This window comes from Echeneis naucrates, chromosome 21, assembly GCF_900963305.1.
Source record: "Echeneis naucrates chromosome 21, fEcheNa1.1, whole genome shotgun sequence".
Lineage (NCBI taxonomy): Eukaryota > Metazoa > Chordata > Actinopteri > Carangiformes > Echeneidae > Echeneis > Echeneis naucrates.
In genome coordinates this window covers 8,955,267-8,982,159 of record NC_042531.1, presented here as the reverse complement: position 1 = coordinate 8,982,159, position 26,893 = coordinate 8,955,267, and the positions used below count along the sequence as shown (strand labels likewise).

The following is a 26,893-nucleotide window of genomic DNA, read 5'->3' as shown; positions in this document are numbered from 1 at the left end:
GATGTTCTGGAAGGGAAAGTATGGAAAATATTCTCCTATAGGTTGCACGTTGGAAAATGCTGGTCAGTTTTGAAAATAATTTGTTTGCTCACATCTGTGAATGCTGTCGTATAAAATGTGTTCATGTCTAGGCTGCCTGCCTGCTTCTTATTCAGTCTTTGGGAGATGATAGCAAAAAGTTAACAGAAGTTTATTTTCCTTTTTCCGCAGGCCAGAGAAAATGGCCAAGCTGCCGGTTATACTAGGAAACCTTGATGTTACCATTGACAGTGTAGCCCCTGACTTGACAAGTAAGCCCACTAAAACTCAGTCGACGCAGCCAGATGAAAGCTGTTTCTGTTCAAACAAGATTGGCCGTGTTGTCTGCAGGCGGTTTATTTGGTCTGTCCTGCTTCTCTATATAGATTGTGTTACCTCATCCTACATTCCTGTGAAGCAGTTTGATGTCAGCGAGAAGACCAAGATATTTTTCGAAGTGGAGGAGTTTGTGCCGTGCATAGCCAAATGTTCTCAGCCTTTCACCATCTACAACAATCACCTCTACGTCTACCCGAAGCACTTGAAGTATGACAGCCAGAAATCATTTGCAAAGGTACCACCAACCTTTACAGCGCAGTGTCACGGTGTGAGTCAGAGAGGAGCAGGGACTTTTCTCTTGTTTGGCTGTGAGACTCACTGGGTCTGTTTTGCCCTCAGGCTCGAAACATAGCCGTCTGCATCGAGTTCAGGGACTCAGATGATGAAGAGGCTGTCCCGCTGACGGTAAACTCGTGTCCTGAAAGTGCTCTGAAAATAATGAAAGAATAAATCCCCCTTGCCACAGGAGGTAATCAGCTGTTGTTATTCCACAGTGCATCTACGGCCGACCTGGAGGACCCTTGTTCACCAAAAATGCCTTTGCTGCAGTTTTACATCACCAGCACAACCCCGAGTTTTACGACGAGGTGTGGCATGCACTGCTAGATGTGTGATGCATGCCACGCACTTATATTGCATGTGCCGAATTACTAAGTACAATATGTATGATGTTTATTTTGTGTTCTTACCCCGTCAGTTCAAGATTGAGCTGCCAACCCAGCTCCATGAGAAACACCATCTGCTCTTCACCTTCTACCATGTCAGCTGTGACAGCAACAGCAAGGCCAGCACCAAAAAGAGAGACCTGGTCGAAATGCAAGGTAAAACACAGTGCTGCTGAAAACACACACTTATGTCCTCTGTGTGTTACTGATATTGCTGGCTTTGCTGTTGGCGGGCTGCGCTCTCTTCTGTCTCTGCTCTCAGTGGGTTACGCCTGGCTCCCTTTGCTGAAGGACGGCCGGGTGATCATGAGTGAGAGTCAGGTCCCTGTGGCTGCCAACCTTCCCACCGGATACCTTGGCTGTCAGGAGGGTGCTGGCAAGGTACAGTGTATCCCCCCCCCAGTCTTTCTTTAGAAATTTGATATCATTGTGAGGAAAAAAGCATATGCCACAGCACACTAAATGATAACAATATAACCATAAGTGTTCTGTGGGGACGAGGGCATGTATATAGCATAATATTTACTATATTTCTGAGATGAGGATAGATTTTCTTTTTTTTTGTACAGCATTCCGGTCCTGAAGTCAAATGGGTGGATGGAGGAAAGCCTTTATTCAAGGTCTCAGCTCACCTTGTGTCCACTGTCTACACTCAGGTTAGTTTTTGTTTTTAGCTGGATGTAAAATGTGCTGTTAAAACTCTTGCTTCATCTCTATATTCTGTCAGTATTTATTACCGCCAAGGAAATAACCTCCATATTTTGGTGGGTTTCATTTCACGTTTCAGGATCAGCATTTGCACAATTTCTTTCATCACTGTCAGAGCATAACATCCGCAGCCCAGGCATCAGGAGGAGAGCTGGTCAAGTACCTCAAGGTAAAGCAACCAGCAGATTTATTTCACATTTTCACTGGATTTATATACATTTGCCTGCTATTACTGATTTTGTAGATTTACTGATAGCTGTCTATCCTGAAGAGAAAACTTGAAGGAGTCATGTATAATCAATGTATGTTTGTATGCATCTATGTACGTATATCGGACATTCAATAAGTTTTGGTATATCCTGTATAAGTGGGTGCATTTTCTTCTTTGTAATAGCACCTTCTCCTGGACCTTTTTTGTCTTGTTTTGTTTTTTGGTGTTTTTTTTTTTTTCCCATTGCCTTTCACAAGGAATGTATTTGTATCTTACCTACAAAGACTTGCCTGGTAGCAGTAAATCTGTCAGAAGTCTTCCCATGGCGGGTGCATTTTTTTTTCCCTCCCTCTAATATTCCAATCTGTGGGAATCTCAGTTCACTGCCCCCCCCCCAATCGGGTAGACATTGACATGGAAGACAACACTTGGTCCAGAGCATCTCTTGGGCTCTATAATGTACACAACAGCAAACATGAACAATAGCTAGAGGGTCATACAGCAGGTCAGCTGTGATGACTGGAAGCTGGCCAGAGGACTTTGGCAGGGCTTGTGTTAGTTTCCCGTGCACGGGCAGCGATGCACGAGTACCTACTGTCTGCCATGTTCCAAGCACAGTGCTGGTGATGGGCACGATGTGTTCACTTGGGCCCTCCTGTTGTTTTGGAACATTATGTGCTCATCAGCATGAAAATTTCCTCATTAATGCTACTCACTGCACATTAAAAACAATGTGGTTTACTCCCTCATGAACATGTATCTCTATCTCAGAGTCTGCATGCCATGGAGAGCCATGTGATGATCAAGTTCCTGCCCACCACCCTCAATCAGCTGTTTAGGGTGCTAACCAGTGCCACCCAAGAAGACGTGGCAGTCAATGTCACCAGGCAAGTGTCATCGTCTCAAGTTCAAGCAATATTATATAAATTATGAAGAACTCAAAGTATAATTTTGCCATTATGAACATACTGTATGTGCAAAAAAATTTGGAGAGCTAATTTCGATGTTAAAATCACAAATCTCCAGAGATTGTTTCCATAAATGACAGTATGTTTAAAAGTCTCGACTGGAAAAAAAAACAAAATGTGCTTCTTTTTGTCTGATAAAGAGGACCATAATATAAAGTTAGTAACAGTTACTACAAGCAGTAGACAGTGTTGTACAGTATAGTATAGCAGATATTAAACAGATTTTTTTTGTGTCTGTCAAATCCGTCAAATCTTTCTCACTCCTGCCTTTGCTGTCGTTTCGTTTTAGAGTCATGATCCATATTGTTGCTCAGTGCCACGAGGAGGGGTTGGAACACTACCTGAGATCATATGTAAAGGTAAAAAAATTTAATTATGAATGCCACAACTTACTATATGTGTCTTTCTTTTGAACCGGAGGATTCACATATTTCTGGCTGTGTGTTTTCGACACAGTTTGTATTCAAAACTGAGCCATACACGTCTTCCACCACTCGAACTGTGCACGAAGAGCTTGCTAAAGCCATGACGGCTATCCTGAAGCCTTCTACCGATTTCCTCACATGTAACAAGCTACTCAAGGTAACATATTTGTGGGTTGTTGTTTTTTTTTTTCAAGGATTACATGCTTTACAATTCTAATTGACACTAATTTGCCGTTAACTGCTCTGTGATTGGTGTTTGCCTGCCCTACAGTACTCCTGGTATTTCTTTGAAGCCTTGGTCAAATCCATGGCTCAGTACTTGATTGAGAGCTGTAAAGTGAAGGTAAGTCTGCCACAACATGTGTGTTTGGCTCAGAGGTGTCTGCTGGTGTCTGCTTCATCACAGCTCACATTCCTCACTGTAGTTAACAACATGCCAAGTCTTGTGGACAGCCGCAGTACCACAGGCAAAGTTTTATGTGTCCACAGTCTGTCCCACACTGCTGTGCACTTTAATTGGCTGCATTTGTTCATACCCCATAAGCAACCACATCCCTGTGTTTAACCTCCACTGGCATAAAAATGGAGGCCGCAAAGGAACAATGGGGAGTTCCATCTGCTGTGCATGGCTTGTGATGTTCAGTTTTTTGTCTTTGTGTGTCTGTGCAATTTAAAGCAAATTTTACTTAAACACCAGGTACATCGTGCTTGTGTGTGTGAAATAAGTACAGTCGCAGCTTCGGCTTCAATAACAATAGACACCATAGACAATAGCAGTAGTTGGATCAACTACGGAAAGTCGCCATGCTTATTCATTTAGTTTATGTCTTTTAGCTGTCCAGGAATCAGCGCTTCTCAGCATCTTTCCATCACACAGTGGAGACACTGGTGAACATGATGATGCCACACATCACGCAGAAGTACAAAGACAACCTGGATGCTGCCAGGAACGCCAACCACAGTCTGGCAGTCTTCATCAAGGTCAGGCTCAGGAGAAAGCATGAACAGTGTAGTCAGTACTGGTTTATGTGAATGGAAATGTAATTCTTGTTTGCTATGAATAATTGCAAAATTGTTTTGCTCCTTTATCCTGCAGCGCTGTTTCAACCTGATGGACAGAGGATTTGTGTTCAAACAAATCAACAACTACATCAACTGTTTCATGCCTGGAGACCCGAAGGTACACTGACAATACCAATTACTGTTACAAACAGAAACTGCGTTCACAGAAGCCATCTGCTTGACGGCTTGTTTGTAAAAATTATTTACAAAAGACTTCCAATCAGTACTCGAATGGAGGATGTCGGCCTTTGCTCCAAAATATGGTTTGGACAAGGTTGTATTTGAGTCCTGCATTAAAGCTTCCTCACTGGTCCCTGTTGTATTTCAATACAGACACTGTTTGAGTTCAAGTTTGAGTTCCTGCGGGTTGTGTGCAACCACGAGCACTACGTCCCACTAAACCTGCCCATGCCATTTGGGAAGGGAAGGATACTCAGATTTCAAGGTGAGAAAATCATCAGATTATATCCGAGGGGTCTGTTATCACACCTGCTTACATTGCCATTGCTAAGATAGAATCAAATGAAACTGCTTTATTGTCCACAACAGCGTTGTCATGCACAACGTCTCATTCCGATTTTATACAGTTGTAGCAGTTTTTGATTTTACAGTACATACTCTGTGTCTTTTTTTTTTTTCTGTCCTTCAATTAGTTTTATTATCTTCATATGATACGGTGGAGTCAAACGATACTCCAGTAGGTAGGTGCAAAGTGTGCTGCTTGTATGTTATCTCCAAAAAGAGCTGACTTCAATCCAACCATTCAACAATGACCAGGAAGTTGTGAAATCTCTTCACAATCAGAATTGAATTGTCCTCCAGCTTTGACGCAAACTGGTTGATGAGGAATGATTTGTATGATTCAAGACAGTGTAGAAACATTACACTGCCTATAATTTGTAGTCCTGCACTGTAGAGAAGAGAAGCTTGGCTCTTTCTTCGCACAGGTGTGGGTGGCTGTGTGGTTTCAGTACTTATTGCTCCCTTCAGGTGTTTTGGATTCAAAAATGAAACTGATTCCAGAACACAATTCAATATCAAATATCAAATGTCATCTCTAAGAAATCTATTTAATGCTTGCATGCCAAAAATTAAGGTTTTAAAAAGATAAAAGTTGGCAATGTTTTTAATTTGATTACAGTCTTTTTAGGGAATATGTGTGTGTGTGTGTGTGTGTGTGTGCATTTTTTTGGGGAATGCTTTCCTGGTGATATTGCTGTAAAAAACCATCTGCAAACAGCTGCTGCTGTTCAATCACCGGCCTTAATCCTGTTTATCTTTGTCCGAAAAGATTACTGGTGATGTAGAGCAGCAGCTCAGTCACACAGCCTGAATCTGTCATTTATGGAAGTCAATACTTCTCTCTATGTCTTTTTTCTTTTATATACATCTTTTTCTGTACGGGGATGTAAACATTTCACCAAAGAACAAGTAATTGACCGGGGAGGGTAAATGTTTAAATTCTGTATGATTTCATTTCTTTCACATTTCCTTTGGCTCAGATTTATGATAAATGATGAATTTGCAGTTGTGTTTTTTTGTGCAGTCTGTGTCTTCACTTCCTCTCACATCCTCACTTTATTTTCTATCAGCCATTCCTAATCACTTCATGGTCCTCTTCCCTCCATTTCAGACCTCCAGCTGGATTACTCGCTGACAGATGACTTCTGTAAGAACCACTTCCTGGTTGGGCTGCTGCTCAGGGAAGTCAACGCAGCTCTGCAGGAGTTCAGGGAGATTCGTCAGATATCCATCCAGGTGTTGAAGAACCTGATGATGAAACACACATTTGATGACCGCTACATGTCAAAGGTATGCGGCACTTTCTTCCCTTTGTCTTTTACATTTTTGCTTCGCGTCAGTATCTGGGCATGTTTATGTGGTCTGGAGATATATCCTGCTGAATGATCCATTTGTTTTCCAGAGTCAGCAGGCCAGGTTGGCCACCCTCTACTTGCCCTTGTTTGGTCTGCTCCAGGAGAATGTCAACAGGCTGAATGTAAAGGAGGTGTCCCCGTTCCCCATCAGCCAATCCAACAATGTAAGGGAGCCACCTAGTGGCCTCAGCATGTCATCTACACTTAAATAAAACATCAAGGCATCACACAACCCAACAATATAAATCTCTCGTACATGGTAGTAAAATAAAAAGAGAGGAAATAAAGAAGTTCTTGGAGCAGTTTCCTGTTACATGTTGTTCCTTGTGGAGCTTTGTCCGGCATTGTTTGATTTTACACATTTGCTTATACAAAAATTACAAAAGAAACTTAAAATTTTAACATATGCCAATATTTACATGCAGTTAGTATAACATAGAGTCCCTGGTTTGAATTCCGACCGGCTGCATTCTCTCCTTCACTATACTATCCTGTCAACAATGACAGCATAAAATGGCAAAAAGCAAAACAAAATAAAAAGTGCAAATGTTTTTTACCAACCATTGTTCACTCAGAATGGAAAAGAAGATTCACTTTTTACCAACGCTTTGATGACACCTCCTCGGTCTAGCACCTTTCTGGACACCAGCCTACACAAAGACCTTTTTGGAGTCATCTCAGGCACTGGTGGGTGAAACATTAATGCCGAACAAGGAATATGATATACGTACATCTATTTTTCATACTAATATATGGTTCTTTCAAATATTTTTGAACAGCTTCACCTCACACGTCATCTACACCCAACATAAACTCTGTGCGCCACGCGGACTCTCGTGGCTCACTCATCAGCACTGATTCTGGGAACAGCCTGTCTGAGAAGAACAACGACAAGGGCAACTCTCTGGACAAGGTACATCTCAGGAAGGCCAGCTCGCCTGTGAAATAATTTCATATATACTGCGGGCATCAAATTTCACACCTACAGTATTCATTTCACTGTGCCCTAGGGATATCACACCACACCTCCCCTTGTTGTGACAGACAGTTCCTCCATGTTAATTTGTGTCATTGACCCCCTCACCTTACCTTTACGGCTGGTCGCAGCAGACGGAGAAGTTCGTACGGAGACACTCTCTCAATGTCCTGCGCTTCTTTACGGAGAGTGAGGAGCCCGCGTTCTCCGGGCACAACAAGCGTGTCACCATGGACTTCTCCCTGCTATCCGTCCCCAGTATGCCAGAGAGCGCCCTGCAGCCGAGCGTTTCACTTCAAGTACAAAATACCTCCCTCCCCCGCACAGCCATCGTTCCGCCTAGGAGTGTCCCATCTGGGAATGTGAGAGTGTCCTAGTGTCATCATTAGTGTCCTAAAATCTAAGCCCTTTCTTTGCCAGATGATTCTCAGGCTTTGGCCTGTTTGTTCTCTGGTGCAGACCCACTGTACCTCAGGGCCACAGGGGTTTTCCTCTGCCTTGTTTCCCAGATGTTGACCAGCATGCATTCTTAAGGGATTTCTCACTTTGGAGTTCCTCTCCTGTGTGCTGTGTTCTTTCCACTTTAACAAACAGGCAGCTTCAACTTTTAATTTGAGAAGAGGGCAATTAAACTCAAAGGATTATTTTCATTTCGTCTGGGTTGCTGTTTGTTGTCTGTCTGTTGAAGATGGTTTAATTTGTGATGTGTGGTAAGACTTATCACAACCCTTGGGCGTAATTTACAGTAATTTCCAAACAAATCAATCTGCCTTATTTTGGCTAAAACAAAAAACAGTTTGTTTTTTTTGTTTGTTTGTTTTTTTTTTTTTTACATAAAAATGTTAAAATAACTGTACGACACTTTTCAGGAAAACGTTAACCATTAAGCTCTCCTCCCTTCAAAACATCCTATTAAAAACCTAAACCATAGTCTCATGCTTTCCATGAAGTCATCCTTAGCCAGTCTCATGGTCTAGACTAAGTGCTGGCAAAGGAACGTGCTTGGTATATCGCCAACTCCTTGCTGTGGTAGAGCTGCTGCTCCTCTGCTGTTTTCTTCCTGCTCTCTGCCTCAGCAGGGAAAAATCCTGATTGCTTTCCACTGCCAGTTTTCCCGTCACTCATAGAGCCCCGAACGATTCCACTAGCATACTTTTTACCACCTTAATCCCAGGCCTTCAGAAAACTCATAGCAAGCATGTCACAACCACTCAGGACTGAAACTCAGGAAAATACATAATTTTTTTTCTATGTCTTTAAGCAAACTAGATAAATCCCAAGGTTCATGTTTTTGACTGTGATCAATACCCAAAAAATTATAAGACCAAGTTTTTAAAGATTTCTAAAGACAAATTGCAGTAACTGCCCCTTTTGGTTTTTGGCTAAAGTAATTCTGCAGACAGAGGCAAAAAAAGGAACTAGACATGGCTGACAGCCTTGACAGGATTAGATCATTTGCGTGCCTGTGCCTGACCAGCCTTTTTGCCCCCCCCCTGCCAGAACCAGCCGGCCTCCACCCTGGGCAGCACCCTGCTGCGCTGTGATAAACTGGACCAGGCGGAGATCAAGAGCCTCCTCATGTGTTTCTTACATGTGCTTAAAAGCATGTCTGAGGGTAAAATCACGTTCTTTTCTGCCTGTTTTGTTACGTTGAATATTGTGTCTGCTCATATTTCTACAATCCAAGAAACTAACTCATCCTTCAACATCAATCGCTGTCTCTTCCAGATGCTCTGTTCACTTACTGGAACAAGGCTTCATCTGTGGATCTAATGGACTTCTTAACTCTAGTGGAGTAAGACATCTTATTCTAATGATGCTCCAGTAAACATTTATATCCTCAGCGACTGATTTTTCATTTGCTCTTCCTCTCAGAGTCTGCCTCCATCAGTTTAGATACATGGGAAAGAGATACATCGCAAGGTAATGTTGTTGTCAGTGTTTAAATATGGCGCATGGATAGTTTTAGAGCTTTTTATTTTGACATATCGTGGTTGTGTAGGCTTTCGGGCTCCTCGCACTGTTGTTCCCAACCTTTTATGTCTCACATGTTCCCACAACCCAGATACATATAAAGTATCCATACTTCAGAGCCACCTATCATGTTCCATATATGGTCCCTTTGACTTTCAACAGAATGTGGTTTAACACTGTTGATTATGTAAACTTGCGTGTACAACAGCAGAAATACACTCATACAGTCGAATGGTGACTGTTTAGGTTGGCTCAGTTCAGTTTGCATTTAAATCGCAATTCTTACAACTTCTCTGCTCCTTTGCTGACTCGTTTTTGGTACACACAGTTGCAGCATATAGCGTTCAGATATTACAGTTGACTCAATGTGTTGCCAATTTTTTTAAAATCTGAATTTATTTTTTTTTATTTTTTAATCTACGAATTTTGAAATCCAACCCGCCTTGGTTGTAAATCACAAATTTAAGATTATGAGGAGATTAATTTTTTTTTTCCCTGTTGTTCATTAAACCTGATATTGTATCTGAAAATTATACAGCTGCTTGCCGACATTTTTTTTTGTAAAACATCCAATCATAAATGTGTTTGACCGTTGGAGGTTATGTCCACATGTTCAGTTAAGTTATTTAAAGTGAATTCAATCCAAACGTACATTAATCTACTCTCTCTCCACTGTTTGGGAGCTCTGGCCTTGGCTCCCAGAGGGCTCGGGTCTTCACTCTGTCTAACCTACCACCACTGTTTCTATCTTTGTTCACTTAAATGCTGGCAAGTTTAACATAATGAAATAAAACCTGGCTCCTGCCCTCTCCTGTTTGGGTAAGCCTAAAGGTGGAACTGACTTTCTCACACTAACTGCATGATGTCATCTAACAACCTGAAGTTGCAGTGCTGTGACACATCTACTTGCTTTGCAAAGTTACTCTCCGGCTCTCACATGCATGGCTTGCACTGTTACCCACTGCTTTAACTAATCCCTTAAATGCTGCTGCATCTCTTTATACTATTATCACTAAACTGCATTTCAAACATGCAACCTACATTACAGCTTTACGTTGCAACAGCAGGTCTTGCTTTGGGTACATGCGCGATGTCGCCCAAAATTGTATGCATTATTTCAGCTTAAAATGTCCTAAACTGAACCTGCTGTCGCTCGAAGGATATTTGAGTGATATTTACACCACTCTATTATCTGAAGTGCATATTTCTCATCTTATCCTGCTTTACTAACTCTGGCCCTGCTGGTCATCAGCTGTTCATCTAACATTGTCCTGTTTCCTCATCAGGAACCAGGATGGGGCAGGACCTGTAGCACATGAGCGGAAGTCTCAGACTCTGCCTGTGTCCCGTAACAGGGCAGGAATGATGCATGCCCGCTTACAGCAGCTCAGCAGCCTGGATAACTCATACACTTTTAACCACAGTAAGTGCCCCAAACTGCACTTGTTCATCAAGTACCCTCTACCAGAGGACCTCCAATCTCCTCCGCCTAAGCCCGTGCAATCTGTCTCCTCATGCTTTACAACCTCATCATCATCGTCATCCTCTTCCGCATCATCTGTTTAACCCAGCCCACTTCCAAGCAGGAAATAATTCCAAAGACGTGGCTATTTCACAAGTTAATTAAAACAAATCTGGCGCCAAAGTAGTTATGAGTAGCAGTGTATTGGATTTCACCCAACAAGCTTAAGCTGTGTGTTCAGTCTGATAAATGGCATCGTTTAATAAAGTTTCTCTGTGTTTTCAGTGTAAGAAAGATTTCAAGTATTCTTGGAATATCTGTAGACCATGGTAAGAACGTAGCTGGTTGGCAGGCAGTTTGCAGACTGCTACTAGTTCTCTTTTCATTTGGTTGAATTAAGAGCATGCCCATATTAACTGAACATCAGCTTCTAATGTTTTCTTTGCCCAGCTTCCTTTCACATTTCATTCTCCAACAGAGATACAGTCCATGTTAATTAGACGGGTTTCATTCCAAAATACTATATGCATTTCATAAAACTGATAAACATGCTCATAAAAATAAATAAAAATGTTTACACATTGAGATATTTATTTATCTGAGTTTGGAATGAAACTTTCTTTATTGGGTACAAAATTTAATAATTTACCATCAACGTTGCCGCTATAATCATGATATAATGTGATTTAATTGGTTGGTGTGGAACAGCTACAGCTTTTTGTTGTCTTCTTCAGCTTATAGTCACTCGGACGCTGACGTGTTAAATCAGTCCCTGCTAGAGGCCAACATCGCCACTGAAGTGTGTCTGACTGTGCTGGACACCCTAAGTATCTTCATCATGGGTTTCAAGGTAGCAGCTTGTACCGTTTTTCTTACAAATACAATATTGTTGGGTCTAATTACCTCTTACTCTCATTCACATGAATCACTATTGCTGTTTTCCAAACCAGATGTTTCCTCAGTTTCTATGCTGATGCTCTTTCTCCACAGACGCAGCTGTGCTCTGACCATGGCCATAGTCCACTCATGAAGAAAGTGTTCGAAGTCCATCTCTGTTTTCTGCGGATCAACCAGTCAGAGACGGCCCTCAAGCAGGTCTTCACTTCACTTCGCACCTTTATTTACAAGGTTTGAAAGAGTTTGTTTTTGTCACTTTTGTTTTTCACTGCCTTATGCTTTCAAAGTAGTTGATGGTTTTTCTTGTCCTATTCACCCTCTAGTTTCCCTGCACATTCTTTGAAGGGCGTGCAGATATGTGTGCTGCATTTTGCTATGAGATCTTGAAGTGCTGTAACTCTAAGCTGAGCTCCATTCGGAGTGATGCAGCCCATCTGCTCTACTTCCTCATGAAGAGCAACTTTGACTACACGGGTCGCAAATCCTTTGTCCGGACACACTTACAGGTTGGACACTGAGAAAGTATAGCCAATGTCAATAAAATATGAGGGTTGGACAGTGTTTGACCTTTTCTCTTCTCTCTTCTCCTTTAGGTCGTGATTGCTGTCAGTCAGCTAATTGCTGATGTCATTGGTATCGGAAGTACCCGCTTCCAGCAGTCTCTGTCCATTATAAACAACTGTGCCAACAGTGACAAAACTATTAAGGTCAGCGAATAGTTTAGTTTCATAATAACACTTAATATTCTACTTCAGTTGTTAAAAAAAGAAGTGCCTAAACTACAAACACCACAACTGCTCTAATTTCTTCCCACTACACAACAGAACACAGCTTTCCCATCAGATGTGAAGGACCTTACCAAACGCATCAGGACGGTTTTGATGGCCACGGCTCAGATGAAGGAGCATGAGCGAGATCCAGAGATGCTGGTGGACCTGCAGTACAGCCTGGCCAAGTCTTATGCCAGCACACCCGAGCTACGCAAGACCTGGCTGGACAGCATGGCCCGAATCCACGTGAAGAACGGAGACCTGTCAGAGGTCTGTGGACAAAATGACCAATTTAACCTGTGATAAAGTCGCTTCAGCTTCGTTTCTGATAGCCCTGCGTGTTTTCAAATGTTAAATATAGACTAGATTTTTGAATAATAGTTAATTGTGTACTGATACTCCTTTATTAGATAATGCTAAGCTGCATTGTTCTTATTGTTTGCAGGCGGCGATGTGCTATGTACACGTGGCAGCACTTGTGGCTGAATACCTGCGGAGAAAAGGTGCAATAATCTTTTGTACTGATTAATAAATCAGCATGAATTCATTTTTTGAGCATCCAACACAACATCAGCTACACTGGATTAAATTTTTTAAATTCATATGTTTAGCCAAAAGAAAATTTGGGCTGATTTGTTAAAATCTCATCTCAGTTTCATCTCATGCTTCAGGCATGTTCAAGCAGGGCTGCTCAGCTTTCCGTGTCGTGACTCCGAACATTGATGAGGAAGCGGCAATGATGGAGGATGTCGGCATGCAAGATGTCCACTTCAATGAAGTACCTGCATTTATCATACTACTAATGCCAACAAAAATACCATTTATTTCATTTACTTTCAAGTTCACTGTGCAAATAGTCATGCTTCCGAAAAACAGAATTCCTATTTTCATTTGATTACAATTAGATGTTCAGATTTTACTGTTTGAGTTGCTTGGTCATGACTGGTGACACTATTTCATCACAGATTTAGAATTTGCAGCTGACTTTGAACATATTACTTGAAAAGTCACATGAGCATGAAACCCACACACAAGTTTGTATTTAGTTCCTTGTCACGTCATAGAACATCATAGAAAAGGCATCGACTTATCAAGCGCTTAATTACAAAAATTTCTCTTCCTCCCTTCTGTTGTTCCATCAGGACGTCCTAATGGAGCTTTTGGAGGAGTGTGCAGACGGACTGTGGAAAGCTGAGCGTTATGAGCTCATCTCTGACATCTACAAGCTCATAATCCCCATTTATGAGAAGCGTAGAGACTTTGAGGTACAAGGTCTTGTCCCCGAGAAATTTCGAGTGTTTCCCCACAACAACACGTTCAATTTTGCTCCGTTTTAACCAGGAATATCAACACAACCTAATCGGATTATTTGTACGTCTCTGCACAGAAACTGGCTCACCTCTATGACACACTGCATCGTGCGTACAGCAAAGTAACAGAGGTCATGCACACTGGCAAGAGATTGCTGGGCACCTACTTCAGAGTGGCTTTCTTTGGCCAGGTGAGTTAATTTCCCAAGCCACAAAATAGGTTGTTAATTTGCAAGGGAGTGCAACAAAATATTTGATTTTAGTTTCAGTTTGATTTTCCTAAGTCGGTTCATTATATGATTTTATTTTTTTTTCTCTTTACTTCACTATATTTAAAATGATTTAAATTTAATTTCACAAAAGAGCACAAGTATCAGTTTTTTTGCTGGGTTTGCTGAATGTCAAAGTAATTCATGTTCTGCATGAGGGCTGTTGAAGGTGTTTTTTTTTTTTTTTAAAGAGCATGACTGCCTGAGGTGGCATTTAATGATCCACTCTAATACCCCTCTCTGCTTTTTATCCTCTTTGAAGGCAGCGGTAAGTTGTGCATTAGACCTTGCTGGCTTCTCTGAGCAGCCTGAGACTTTGTGTGGTGTTGGTGCTGCTGTAATCCATTGCACTTCTCAATCACAGTTTGTTGTGTGAAGTTACAGTAACAATCAGCCACAACTGCATTCTGTTTTTGTGGGGGGGGGTTATGTTGCATGGCATCTATCCACTTCTGCACTTATATCAGTGTCTCTGCTTCTGTCTTACTGAGCTAAGTTCATACGAGTTTAGTCCTGACTGTTTCTTTCTCACCGTGATACTAGACATTTTAGAAATAATTTTTGGGTGTGGTAACCTCTACATGTGTACTAGAGAGGCGTGTCTGAAAACGTGGTCTAATCGGTCAAGTAGTTCTATTAATAAAAGTGTTAAATTTCACCGGGTTATTTAGATAGTTTGTATGGAATAACATTGATCTATTTTCTGTTGTCCACACCTTGTAGCAGTACCAGTTTACTGACTCAGAGGCTGAGGTAAATCAATGTAAAAGCCACCACTGCAGTTGGAGTGAAGTGAATGTTTTTAGGCTGTGTTGTGCTCCTTTGCTAATGCAGTTGTTGCTATGTCACGTTGCATTGCCCTGTAACTCCTCCTTTACTGTAGCTTCAGTGTCGTCATACTCAGAAGGAAACCCTCGAAGGGCTAATAGCAGGATTTATCTCTCACTGGGTAAATGCATGGCTTCACCTATCTATTCATGGGACCTGTTAAATATAAGAAAGTGACTAACATAAGTGCTCCCGCTGACAGTGTGAATCCATGCCCCCACCTCTGCCGCTTGGTCTGTCTTACATTGTTGAGCTGACACTAGTTAGCGTTTGGAGTGTGGTTTGTTTGTTTGTTTTTTTTTTTTTATCTCTGTGCTCGGCTATTAGATTAAAGATTGTTTATCACTAGAGTCTGATATACTGTACCTTTGAGCCCAGAGATTTAAACAAAATCATACCCTTTCATCTAACCGACTGTCACGATGACTCCAACTCACAACTCGTGTATGGTTTGATGTGGCGCTGTTTTCGCCTTTATGTCTTATTAAAAAAATGGTGTCTTAGCTGTTCTGATTAAGGTTTATCTTTGTTCCAGGGCTTCTTTGAGGATGAAGATGGTAAGGAGTATATTTACAAAGAGCCCAAATTTACCCCTCTGTCCGAGATATCTCAGAGGCTTCTGAAGTTGTACTCTGACAAGTTTGGACAGGAGAACGTGAAGATGATTCAGGACTCTGGAAGGGTGAGACCTTGCTGATATTTCATTTGTGATTAGGTTCCTTTTTCTCAACAAAACTGACACAACCTAGCATTCATCTCTTGTAACAACATGCATCTTTTGCAGATTAATCCCAAAGACCTGGACTCTAAGTATGCATACATCCAAGTGACACACGTGACCCCTTACCTGGAGGAGAAGGAGCTGGTGGACAGGAAGACAGAATTTGAAAAGAGCCACAACATTCGTCGCTTTGTGTTTGAGATGCCTTTTACCATATCAGGCAAAAAGCAGGGCGGTGTGGAGGAGCAGTGCAAACGCAGGACTATACTAACCAGTAAGTAACTTAATATAGCTGCATGGTTAGCGGCTCATAAATGGGGCATTTTATAAGAGTTGTTATAAGATGTTTTAAAACGTAGATATATTTGTAAAAATTATTTCATCCTTCCTTTCTAGTGTTTTTCATTCTTTCTGTGTACCATGTGTTTCAAACTCCACTTCTCAACTTTACAAGTTACAAATCTGTGGAATCAGCTCATCTTATCAGGGATATTTTCCTAGTTCCTCCACAGCTACCTAGGACATTATGCAGCTGTTTAACCTTTTAAGACAATTTGTAATGAAACTCAGCGAAAATTTAACCAGATGTTATCATCTTCTCAAACGGTGGAACAGAGCTTCCTACTGCCACACATAAAGACAGTTTCAAATATACGTAACGTGGATGGCTGTCATATTACTTGGTCAGTTGTTTGCACCTTGCATTACTCAGCAGAACCTTCCTATGCATCAATAGAAGATTAGATTCTGAACATGTCAGCTGTTTGTCAAGGACCTGTCTAATCAGCGGAATTGTTTTATGGTGCAAAAATAGTTCTGCCTTATCTTCATATCTTTACTATCTGAAGGCTTTCAACAGATTTCCAGGGCACATATGAATGGATCCGTTGCCATAAAACTGAGAAAAGTACATGTGAGAAGAGAAGGTTCACGTAACTGAGATGCTAAACGTTCACCCATCTCACCGTTGTGTCTCTGTCCCGCAGCCACACATTGTTTCCCGTATGTAAAGAAACGCATTGCAGTCATGTATCAGCACCACACCGATCTGAGCCCCATCGAGGTGGCTATTGATGAGATGAGCAAGAAGGTGGCCGAGATCAAACAGCTCTGCTCCTCCAGTGAAGTTGACATGATCCGCCTGCAGCTCAAACTGCAGGGCAGCATCAGTGTCCAGGTGCTTTATGTGTTCTATCTGTCTTTATACGATCATTCATGAAATTATCCCCGTAGCACATTAATTTGCCATGCGGAAAACAAATGACATGGCTCATCCCTCAGGTGAATGCCGGACCTCTCGCCTACGCCCGAGCCTTTCTGGATGATGCAGGCGCAAAGAAGTACCCTGATAACAAAGTCAAACAGTTGAAAGAGGTTTTCAGGTAATATGTCAGAGTTTACAATCAAAGCTTGATCAGTTTTTCCTCTTCGGTGTTATTCTCACTTCTTGGTTTAATCACTTTTCGAGCAGGCATTTTGTGGAGGCATGTGGCCACGGCTTAGGCATCAATGAGCGACTAATCAAAGAGGACCAACAGGAGTATCATGATGAGATGAAAGCCAACTATAGAGACCTTGCCAGAGAGCTGTCTATCATCATGCGCGAGCAAGTAAGTACATCATCGCTGAGATATCAGTTTAATTACTTTTTACATTAGTAATTTTAAATCCGTAACTGTGACTCTCTGAGGCAGGCTTTGGCAAGTGAAGTGACACTCATGAATGTTTTATTAACGTGACTGATAATGAACACTTTGATAACGCCATTCTCTGTTTTTCCCTTGTGCTGACATGAGCAGATTGGATGGTAATGCAAGAAGGATTAGAAGGCAATAAATACCGAGTTATCCGTTGTTGGTCCAGCCAGTCACAGGCATCGGTTCTGAAAGAGTATCCTTTATCTTGATGGCTGCTGAATTTCGATTACAAACAGATCTTAAAGCAATCCTTGGATCTCTCTACCAAGTAAAAAATAACATTAAATCAAATCAATCAGATCAACCTTTGGTTGACCTTGTTAAGTTGGTGACGGAGTTATCTGGTCAGATCGAACACAGGCCTTAATAATCACATTGGGGCAATAACCAAGAAATCAGGTCGCCTCAAAGTGTTCTCATTCCCAGCATGCATGTCGACTGTCCATCAGGACGTTTAACTTTCCTGATATTTAAAAGTTGAAACCTTTGGGAAAAAAAACTGTACTGCCTCTGCAGTAAACTGACTTGACTGACTAGACCAACAACAACCAATGTCTTTGGGTTGATGTTTGTTTTTGCACGTGTATGCATGTTTAATATTTATTTGCATATACGTTTGTACTTGTGTGAACAGAATGGGTGTATATGTGAATTTGTTTCAGCACTTGCTTTTGTTTGTGTATGGATTTTTTTTATGCATATGTTGATGTTGATGCTATGTAGACCGGTTTCTTTGACTTTTACGTTACTCAAAATTCCTGCAGAGAGTAAGAAGATTGCTACAGATCTTATACTGTATCAGTATACTGAATAAGAAGCTGCAGCCAGTAGCCAATCAGCTAAGCATAATGGTTGAAAATGAAAGCAGCTTACCTGACTCTGTCCAAAAGTCAGCAAAGCACAAGGTTTAATGGCTGTTATCAGGTTGAATTGTAGGCTCACTGTAAAATCCTGACCTTTCCTTCTTACACACTGTTTTTTTTTTTTTGGTTCAACTTAAACAAAAACGTTGGCATAACATTTGACATTTAGCATCTGAGAGTTAGTGGCAGATTCAGGTGGACTTTGTTACCTTTGGACAGAGTAGGACAATCTGTTTCCCACCACTCAACCAAACAAAACAACTCTTATTGAGTTTCTTATTTCTCCTCCTGACTGAAGACTGTTCTTGAGCTTCTTATCTATCCCTCTGCAAGAAAGGAAATTATCTTTCAAATAAGGTTTAATTTTACAGAAAGTCACTCAGAGATCTAACATCATATTTATTAATATTTCATCTCTCCTCCACACGCTCAGATCAGTCCTGTTGAAGATGGCATGAAGAGCGTTCTTCCAGACTCGCTTCACATCTTTAATGCTATCAGTGGCACGCCAACCAGTGCCACCATCCAGGGCATCCCCAGTTCTTCCTCTGTGGTATGATGGTCACCTGACGGTTAACGTGAACCTCAGACCGAAAGGGTTTTGTGCAGGATAGATGACGGGACACAGACCCCGCTTCACGGGCAGACGTAATGTGTGATGAGACAAACTTTTCTTTCTTCTTCACCTGTTTCAATCTGAAAAGACTGGGGCAGTTTGTTTTTCCACGGAGACATTCCTGATGGGATCTTTATTATGCATGTCATTACAATACACTTGCATCCTGTCAACAGCCCGATTTTGTTGATTTTGATAACGTTACACATTGTGCTTTTTTTATGTAAAATATTTCACTTTTATAGGCCACTGTATTGATGTCTGAACAGTATATGCTGCAAATATCAGCGCTCATCCCCCTGTACATGAAGTTATATTTCTACAAAAATGATAAATTGCAAAAGGGTCTCCTACATTCAACCTTAAATCACTTCAATGTCTTAGAGTGGAAGAATTTTTTTTTATATATATATTTAAAGCCATTCAAAACAAAAGCATATTCCAAGTTGTTTATTAATGTATATAAAGGAGTGTGTGCAATATTTGCAAAGTGTCTTGCTGTGTGGGGCTTATACACTGTAAAGAAATGTTCACCTTCTTGCCAAAGCGATGAGGTGTGGAACCAGACACGACGCCTACTGTGGGAGTATTATGAAGCTTTTACCATTTTAGTGTTGATTCAAATGTTCGAGAAAATGTTTTATATTTGGGCAGCGATGGGTTGGTTTTTTTTTTTGTTTGTTTGTTTGTTTATTTTTTTAATTTTATTTAACACAAATCCACTGTTCTGCTGTAAACAGAGCTGTTCCCGTATGCTTTTCTTTTAAATAAAATGCACTCATTTCTCTGCACTCGTAGTCATGAGTACTTATTCATCCACTCCTTTATTAACAGTTGCCATTGTGTTAACTCTTACAGTTGCATCAGTTGTAAAGTGAATTAATACTTTTTATGAGTTTGTAAGAAGGGAACATAGTGGACTTCCTATCTCCGATATCTAGTGTTCCCGCCCATCATAAAAGCGACGCTGACAGCAGTGTGAGTAGACAGATGAAAGGCTAATAAAAAGCAAAAATAACACTCCTCCTGCTGCTGGACAACTGTGGAGGATAAATTATCAACTGCTCCTCGGAGGTATTGCAGAAGGAATATCCAACTACAGTGGAAAGGAGGCAGCAGTGTCAGACATAATGGCAGGTGAGTTTCTGTGTTGTGATTTAAAGCTGCAAAAAATATTCCAATCCTCAAACTTTGGAACCAACCGTGCAATAAAAATTGAAGCACAGCCTTAATTGTTATTGCACAGTTTTGTTCCTCCAAACTGAAATGTTGAGGTTTTTGTGGAAAAGGGAATTTGTTTTGCTGGGGTGGGTTCTGTCTGTTTTAATAATTTAATCTTGTGCACAGATAAGGAAGATCCCAAGAGAAAGAAGAACAAAGGAACGGTAAAGAATTTCATTAATAATTTGAATCTTTAAATTTGTTTTTTGTTGTTGCTCAGTGAGATTAAATGATAATCTGTTGCATCTAAGCAATCAGTCTCTCAAAATTCAAATTACTGTAGTGCTGCTGGAAGTTACAGAATTTTCATGCACCACATCACCAGCATTAAGCTGTTCCATCCTACGTTTATTCTACAAATACAGCTGCTGGTATTTTTCACATGGTGAAAATATGAATTGGTATGAAAGAGACCTTGAATGTGGGCAATGTTATAGTACTGCTAACATTTCTAGGCATGGATTTCCATTTACTTCATACTCTGCTGCAATTTGATAATTTCAGTCATTAGTCATTACTAAACTGACTGACTAATGACTAAAGAAAAGTTTAATCAACAATTAAACAGCTTTTTACAATGTACTACTTCTGATACGTCACACAGCACTCTTGAACATAATGTTCTTTCTTTTATCGATCAGAGTAAAGAGGTCTGTGGTTACCCACTCAGCATCTTCTTCATCGTTGTGAATGAGTTCTGTGAGAGATTCTCATACTATGGGATGCGAGGTGAGAATTTTAGATCCATATTGTAACCATGATGTAACTATGATACCCCTTAAAAAATATATTTTGCATATTTGCATATTTTGGCACACAGACACACTTGACACTTTATTTAGTAGGATGCCCCTAACTAAATGTAATATTATATAATGGGACTATTTCTGTAATATTCAATGTAATGATAAGTTCTTGTAAGGGCAACTTTGTGGTGTCGGTTAGTGCATTTATTATTTTAGTATTACAGAAATACATCTGTGTACAGCACCACATAATCTCACCTTATAAGATGATTATAGTTAAAGCACTTTCTCTAAAACGATATGAATATAAATGGAACATTATGCCCTTGGTGAAGGTAGGATAATGGAGGACTGCCTCTACCTAATAAATTAGCAGCTGAGAGCATTTAGCTGTCTTTAATTTAGAGGGCTGGTTAGATATTTGATTATTATGATTATTATATTCAGTAAATCAAGAGGCTTACATTTCTCCTTGGTGTCCACAGCTGTGCTTGTGCTGTATTTCAAGTACTTCTTGCGCTGGGATGATGACTTGGCCACTTCCATCTACCACACCTTTGTGGCTTTGTGTTACCTCACCCCCATCCTCGGTGCTGTTGTGGCAGACTCATGGCTGGGAAAATTTAAGTGAGCATCTTCTTTGGTTCCTTTAATAGAAGCATGCAGGTTTAAATCAGTGAGATCTGTATGCAAGTTGTTTGAAAGTATAATTACATTTAATTGGTGGAGGTATAATTACACAGTATTGCAGTACTGGCATCCATTTAGTTTTATTCATTTTACATTCCTATGCATTCTTTATATTTGTCTTTTAAATGGCTCCTTATTCATAAAGCCGCCCAAAAACCCCCCATCTAAGAAAATTAATGCACCATACTGTAAGTCCTTATGAAAAAGTACAGATTGTTGTGCAGGATAGTATACATTCAATTAAATTTGAATTAAAAAGAGCGAGGGGTGCATGGTAATGATATTTTGGTAAAAGATCTGAGTTTTTATTCTCTGTCTTCTCTCCCCCTCAGGACTATCATCTACTTGTCTATTGTCTATGCAATTGGGCAAGTTGCAATGGCTGTCAGTGCGATCCATGACATTACTGACTCGAACAGAGATGGCACACCAGACGACTTAACTTTTCATGTGTGGGTTTTTTTTTCCCTGCTACAGAAATTACTGAGTCAAATCCAGGTGTTCTTGCAGGAGCTTTCGTGGCATATTGTCCTTGCTCAAGTGTATGTTTCTTCTTCACATTCAGTGTGTTGTCCATGGTGGGACTCTTCTTAATTGCTTTGGGAACAGGAGGCATCAAACCTTGTGTGGCTGCCTTTGGTGGAGATCAGTTTGGTGACCACCAGGTTAGACATTTTACTCTTTCTCTATGATATTTACGCTTTAAAAGTGACCACATGAAACATGTGTTTGCAATGCAATGTTAGAAATGCTATATATGATATAAAAATGAAAAACTCACAGCAATAGTAGTGGTTCTCTGAGACTAAACAACTGGGCTTTGAGATAAATACTCCAAAACATCAGTCTGCTAATATGCTAAATATCTGGTGTTTAATAGATATGTTTGTCATCTTAGTTTATTTTGTTGGCATGCAGACTAATTTCTTCAAAAATTCATCCCTGGGAACCATGAATACTGTACCGTGACCAATATGAATTCAATAGTAATAGTTACTTAAGGTTGGCCATGCATCAAGTCTAGCATTCTGCTGACATATTTCTTTGTGCAGGAAAGTCAAAGGAGAACTTTCTTCTCTGTATTTTACCTGTGCATCAATGGTGGGAGTCTCTTGTCAACCATCATCACGCCAATCCTCAGAGGTACAGATGCAATAACAGTCCTTAAATGTGCACAAAATCTGAGTTTCAGTTGCATTCCAACTATCTGTCTCCATCTGCAGCTCAGGAATGTGGCATCCACGTTCCGCAGAAGTGTTATTCCCTGGCCTTCGGTGTTCCTGCAGCACTCATGGTGGTTGCACTTGGTATGTTTAAACATATTAAAGTACAGACTACAGTTTTACACATGAAGCTGAAATGTAAAGGTTTGAGGCATGTACTGTATAATGTATATTAATTTTAATGTTTTGTCTGTGATCTTATAACAGTGGTGTTTATCGTTGGGAGTGGTATGTACTACAAAGCTGAACCACAGGGCAACATCATGCTAGATGTCTGCAAATGCATCACGGTCAGTTTCTTTTACACCGTTTGCATCGTCACCTTGTGCATTAATGTTCTAAAAGCCCGTCTCTCTTCTCTCAGTTTGCCATTGGAAACCGCTACAGGCACAGAAACAAGCAATACCCAAAGAGGGAGCACTGGATGGACTGGGCTGAAGAAAAATATGATGTAAATTCACTTCATTTTATTCTCTTAGGTTTCTAACGTGCTGTTTCTTCAGTTAAGTAATGGCTATTCATGTTTTGTCTCTCTATTATGTAGAAACTCCTTATTGCTCAAATCAAAATGGTACTGAAGGTCCTCTTTTTATACATCCCACTGCCAATGTTCTGGACCCTATTTGACCAAAAGGTACCTTTAACTTATATTACATTGTAAAAAGCAGCCTTATTGCTGGCAAACTGAAAATTATTAAGCATTTGTATTTGTTTTAAAGGGTTCTAGATGGACTCTGCAAGCTACAAACATGAATGGATACTTTGTAAGTTTGGTGATTAAAACAAATATAAATACATGTTCACTTAATTATAGCAGTGTGGTCGTGTCCTAATAACTGTTTTGTGTCTGCAGGGGAGCCTTGTCATACAGCCTGATCAGATGCAGGTAAGTTGTAGTTATTTATTGTACGTTATCATGTTAGCTTGAACCCATTTTGTGCATTTTTTGGGGGAAAATGTTCATTGTGAAATGTATGTTTTTGGAAGACTGTCAATCCCATCCTGATCCTGACTCTGGTGCCTATCATGGACAGTGTAATCTACCCGCTAATCAAAAAGTGTGGGCTGAACTTCACGTAAGTATTGCAGTGACAGAAAATGTATTTCTGTTAGTGTCAATATTTTTTCTTTGTAATTTAATGTAAATTAATGTATTTTAATTCTCTCACATCAGTAACAGACATGACCTCTTTTCTTTTTTATTCAACAGACCTCTAAAAAGGATGACAGTGGGGATGCTCCTGGCAGCTATAGCTTTTGTCTGTGCTGCTCTGGTTCAGATTGAAATTGATGTAAGTCGTAAACGAGCAATGTGTTCATCTCCTTATAGGTGTACTGTAAATTACATGTGAGCACAGAGACTAAATTCAAATTTACTATCCCAACATTACTCTCAGAGCTCTGGACATTAACAAGATCTAATTCTGATGTTTGTTTGTTTTTTTTTTCATCAAATCTTCAGAAAACTTTACCCACATTTCCATCAACATCTCAGAGTGATCTCAAATTACTGAACATGGGCAATAATCCTGTTACAGTTAAGTTGGGCAATAATGATCCAGTGACTATTCCTGGAGCTCAGGTATGTTTTCATCATTATCCAAAACACTGTGCAAGAAATGGGGATGATAAATTGTGTGATAATTAATGGCATGCAAAATTTTTAACAAATTCTTTGCTTTGCAGGCCAGTGACAGATACTACACATTTGATGTGGGACAAATCACAGTTTTAGTAGAAAACCCCAAAATTACCAAAACTTTTTATTTGGCCGATGGAAAACGACAAACACTTCTCATTCCTTCAAACATTATGAATGACTGGTTGATGGTGAGTAAGAGGCGCAATATAATAAAATATATATCAAACATACAGCATTTTAAATGGATATATTTACCCAAATCCATTCTCTTATTTCTTCAGACTGATGATTTAACTTCCAAGCCGCAAGAAGGCAACAATGCAATCCGGTAAATTGAATTCAAATGATCAAAACTGTTGAGCCAACAATTACTCATCTTGATCTGTATATGAAATAGTTGACAATGAAGGATTGTATATTTACATCTGGTTGGGGGAACCAAATATTTAACATTTTCTGTTTGTATTGTTTTTTGTATAATATGTCGCAATTTTAGATTTGTAAATGGAATGAGTACACCATTGAACATATCAATCGCTTCTGCTTACTTCGACGTGATTGAGCCGTTCTACGATTCCAACTACACCCACATAAAGAATGGAAAGTAAGAGTTAAAATATTTTATATTGTTATTATTAATTAATCAATTTATTTTTTATGTACACAATATTGCAGTTTATAAATTGGTTTTCTCTGCTAATGAACAGGGCCCAGTTCAAACTATGGAGTGGTTCACAGTCATGTGAATACAGCAAAGACTTTGGATTTGGAAGTTCATACACCTTCTTTGTCCAGGGCACTCTGGTCTTTGGAACTAATGTAAGTTACAAAAATAATTTTTAATATTGTAAATTTCAAATGGCTGTGTTGATTCAATAATCTGTTTATTTCCTAAATGTAATACTGAGAAAACAGATTAAATCCTATTATGTTCATAATCATCCAAAAAGTCTTAAATCATATTAATGAGTCACACTCATACACTATCTTGGTTCTATAATGGCCTATATATGTGCATTAATCTACCACTGAGACTAAACCCCTGGTGTTTTTTCTACTCTAGTGTCATGAGTACATTACTATGGTAGAAGACATCGAGCCCAACTCGGTTCACATGGCGCTCCAGATCCCACAGTACTTCTTTATAACTGCTGGTGAAGTGATGTTTTCTGTTACTGGCTTGGAGTTCTCCTACTCACAGGTAAATTTGTCCAGGCATGTATTTCATTATAGTACCGTGGGAAAACAAAGTATAGAACTTATTACAATATTAATTTTACTTTGTCTGTAAAGTGGATACTAGTATGAATAATGCCCTTTGTTCATGGAATTCATTTTATGCCGTTATGTGTGCTCAAGGCTCCCAGTAATATGAAAGCTGTGCTGCAAGCGGGCTGGTTATTGACTGTTGCCATTGGTAACTTCATCGTATTGATTGTGGCTGAGCTTGCAAAGCTTCCCAAGCAGGTAAAAAAGCAGTATTCCCACTTATTAACACTTTAAAGGACTAGTCCTGTGTGTCTAAAGATGATTCAATATTTCTAGTGAACATGCCAGACAAATTTTAATTTTTCTTTCTCCCTCTATCTCTCCCTTTCCTCTCTCAAAGTGGGCAGAGTACGTCCTCTTTGCCTCACTACTGGTTGCTGTGTGTATCATCTTCTCTATTATGGCCTATTTCTACACCTACATTGACCCTACAGAAATTGAGGCCAAATTTAGGAAGAATGAAGATGAAGATAAAAAGGATGATAAAAACAAGCTGCCGAAGACAGAAGTTGAGATGGCCAAGAGACACGTAATTAAAAATCACGATGACAATTATAAAGCTTCACAGACCAAAATGTGAATGATATAAAAGTTATGTCTGTTCATGTGTGTATGTGTGTGTGTGTACTTGAGTGTGTGTATTTACATGTCATAGTTTATATTTTAATCGTAAAATGAGCAAAGGAAACTAAGTCCTTTAACAATATAAGCTATTCAATATAACTCATAATTTATTTTGTGACTGATATAGAAGATGAATGATATCATTTAATATTATATTTGCATATCCTTGGATATAACTTTTATATTTATCTGTAAGTTATGTTCAAGTAAACAATAAAATAAAATTTTTACTGTTTTATCATTTACAATTATTGTCTTTGGGGTCTATATTCATTGTGCTTTTCATACCTTCTATTACTTCTTCATCTTAAAAAGAACGAAGGGCCTTGTCTTTCAGAATCAGAATCAGAATACTTTATTAATCACAAGTGGAAACTTAAGAAATAGAAATAGAAATGCAACGAGAAATATCTACAGACTTATAGTACTATCTTAGAGAAAGTATTGAAAGTATTGACTTAGTTAACCCTCGGGTAAGTATTAAATAAATATTAATGTGCTTGGCCAGAGCTAAATACAACCACAGTGGTTTTCCTGTGGGGGTCAGCAGTGTCATCCATTCATCCCCTCCAGTCTGGCAGGAAGTTGTGAACTGCTGAACTGACTGGATCTTTTCACTGACTCAGGTCTTTTAATCTCATTTATTAAAATGAACAAATCTTTTTTCAAGCCATTTGTTAATTTCGTTCATTGGAACCAGCGTGGCGCTGTAGCTGTCATTTGAGTAATGAGCACGGCCTTCAAACACTGAAGAGCAACATGGTTTGCTTCACTTGGCATATAATACACTTTTCTTAATTTTCTTTTGTTAAACTATTTTAA

General features: G+C 39.8%; 2 protein-coding genes across 5 annotated transcripts in view; both read left to right on the top strand.

Annotated features, from left to right (window-relative positions):
• LOC115062336 (dedicator of cytokinesis protein 9) overlaps nucleotides 1–19,447 on the top strand; it is a 67,852-nt gene extending 48,405 nt beyond the window's left edge. The window contains exons 16-55 of one of the 4 annotated variants that reach the window (XM_029530987.1): nucleotides 211–290; nucleotides 405–592; nucleotides 697–762; nucleotides 852–944; nucleotides 1,055–1,178; nucleotides 1,285–1,403; nucleotides 1,592–1,678; nucleotides 1,810–1,899; nucleotides 2,713–2,828; nucleotides 3,199–3,268; nucleotides 3,366–3,491; nucleotides 3,606–3,677; nucleotides 4,169–4,315; nucleotides 4,431–4,514; nucleotides 4,730–4,841; nucleotides 6,030–6,208; nucleotides 6,321–6,453; nucleotides 6,859–6,960; nucleotides 7,053–7,186; nucleotides 8,750–8,864; nucleotides 8,978–9,044; nucleotides 9,125–9,172; nucleotides 10,579–10,646; nucleotides 11,420–11,535; nucleotides 11,676–11,813; nucleotides 11,906–12,088; nucleotides 12,176–12,289; nucleotides 12,407–12,622; nucleotides 12,798–12,855; nucleotides 13,024–13,130; nucleotides 13,495–13,617; nucleotides 13,740–13,853; nucleotides 14,194–14,199; nucleotides 14,655–14,684; nucleotides 15,295–15,441; nucleotides 15,544–15,754; nucleotides 16,467–16,657; nucleotides 16,762–16,862; nucleotides 16,952–17,090; nucleotides 18,474–19,447. In XM_029530987.1, coding sequence (XP_029386847.1) covers nucleotides 211–290; nucleotides 405–592; nucleotides 697–762; nucleotides 852–944; nucleotides 1,055–1,178; nucleotides 1,285–1,403; nucleotides 1,592–1,678; nucleotides 1,810–1,899; nucleotides 2,713–2,828; nucleotides 3,199–3,268; nucleotides 3,366–3,491; nucleotides 3,606–3,677; nucleotides 4,169–4,315; nucleotides 4,431–4,514; nucleotides 4,730–4,841; nucleotides 6,030–6,208; nucleotides 6,321–6,453; nucleotides 6,859–6,960; nucleotides 7,053–7,186; nucleotides 8,750–8,864; nucleotides 8,978–9,044; nucleotides 9,125–9,172; nucleotides 10,579–10,646; nucleotides 11,420–11,535; nucleotides 11,676–11,813; nucleotides 11,906–12,088; nucleotides 12,176–12,289; nucleotides 12,407–12,622; nucleotides 12,798–12,855; nucleotides 13,024–13,130; nucleotides 13,495–13,617; nucleotides 13,740–13,853; nucleotides 14,194–14,199; nucleotides 14,655–14,684; nucleotides 15,295–15,441; nucleotides 15,544–15,754; nucleotides 16,467–16,657; nucleotides 16,762–16,862; nucleotides 16,952–17,090; nucleotides 18,474–18,599 — 4,540 coding nt within the window. In that variant the 3' untranslated portion in view covers nucleotides 18,600–19,447. Of the gene's footprint in view, nucleotides 1–210; nucleotides 291–404; nucleotides 593–696; nucleotides 763–851; nucleotides 945–1,054; nucleotides 1,179–1,284; nucleotides 1,404–1,591; nucleotides 1,679–1,809; nucleotides 1,900–2,712; nucleotides 2,829–3,198; nucleotides 3,269–3,365; nucleotides 3,492–3,605; nucleotides 3,678–4,168; nucleotides 4,316–4,430; nucleotides 4,515–4,729; nucleotides 4,842–5,049; nucleotides 5,098–6,029; nucleotides 6,209–6,320; nucleotides 6,454–6,848; nucleotides 6,961–7,052; nucleotides 7,187–8,749; nucleotides 8,865–8,977; nucleotides 9,045–9,124; nucleotides 9,173–10,509; nucleotides 10,647–11,419; nucleotides 11,536–11,675; nucleotides 11,814–11,905; nucleotides 12,089–12,175; nucleotides 12,290–12,406; nucleotides 12,623–12,797; nucleotides 12,856–13,005; nucleotides 13,131–13,494; nucleotides 13,618–13,739; nucleotides 13,854–14,193; nucleotides 14,200–14,654; nucleotides 14,685–15,294; nucleotides 15,442–15,543; nucleotides 15,755–16,466; nucleotides 16,658–16,761; nucleotides 16,863–16,951; nucleotides 17,091–18,473 lie in introns of all 4 variants that reach the window. The other 3 variants (XM_029530984.1, XM_029530986.1, XM_029530985.1) reach the window with 3 other exon arrangements.
• Nucleotides 19,448–20,584: 1,137 nt separating this feature from the next.
• slc15a1a (solute carrier family 15 member 1a) lies at nucleotides 20,585–26,120 on the top strand. The gene is made up of 21 exons (XM_029530031.1): nucleotides 20,585–20,606; nucleotides 21,109–21,250; nucleotides 21,646–21,765; nucleotides 21,879–21,978; nucleotides 22,366–22,456; nucleotides 22,537–22,620; nucleotides 22,744–22,826; nucleotides 22,901–22,987; nucleotides 23,081–23,170; nucleotides 23,256–23,300; nucleotides 23,390–23,422; nucleotides 23,524–23,612; nucleotides 23,747–23,828; nucleotides 23,999–24,118; nucleotides 24,223–24,366; nucleotides 24,460–24,506; nucleotides 24,675–24,782; nucleotides 24,886–24,997; nucleotides 25,242–25,379; nucleotides 25,538–25,645; nucleotides 25,788–26,120. Exons 1-21 carry the CDS (start codon nucleotides 20,600–20,602, stop codon nucleotides 26,025–26,027), a joined length of 2,070 nt encoding a protein of 689 aa, XP_029385891.1. The 5' UTR covers nucleotides 20,585–20,599; the 3' UTR covers nucleotides 26,028–26,120.
• The last annotated feature ends 773 nt before the right edge of the window (nucleotides 26,121–26,893 follow it).

What these genes read in the sequence shown, in the direction of transcription:
- slc15a1a (XM_029530031.1), top strand. An exon ending in TACAGCCTGATCAGATGCAG is followed by an intron (nt 23,423 to 23,523) that starts GTAAGTTGTAGT and finishes TGTTTTTGGAAG; the next exon opens with ACTGTCAATCCCATCCTGAT. An exon ending in TGACTATTCCTGGAGCTCAG is followed by an intron (nt 24,119 to 24,222) that starts GTATGTTTTCAT and finishes TTTGCTTTGCAG; the next exon opens with GCCAGTGACAGATACTACAC.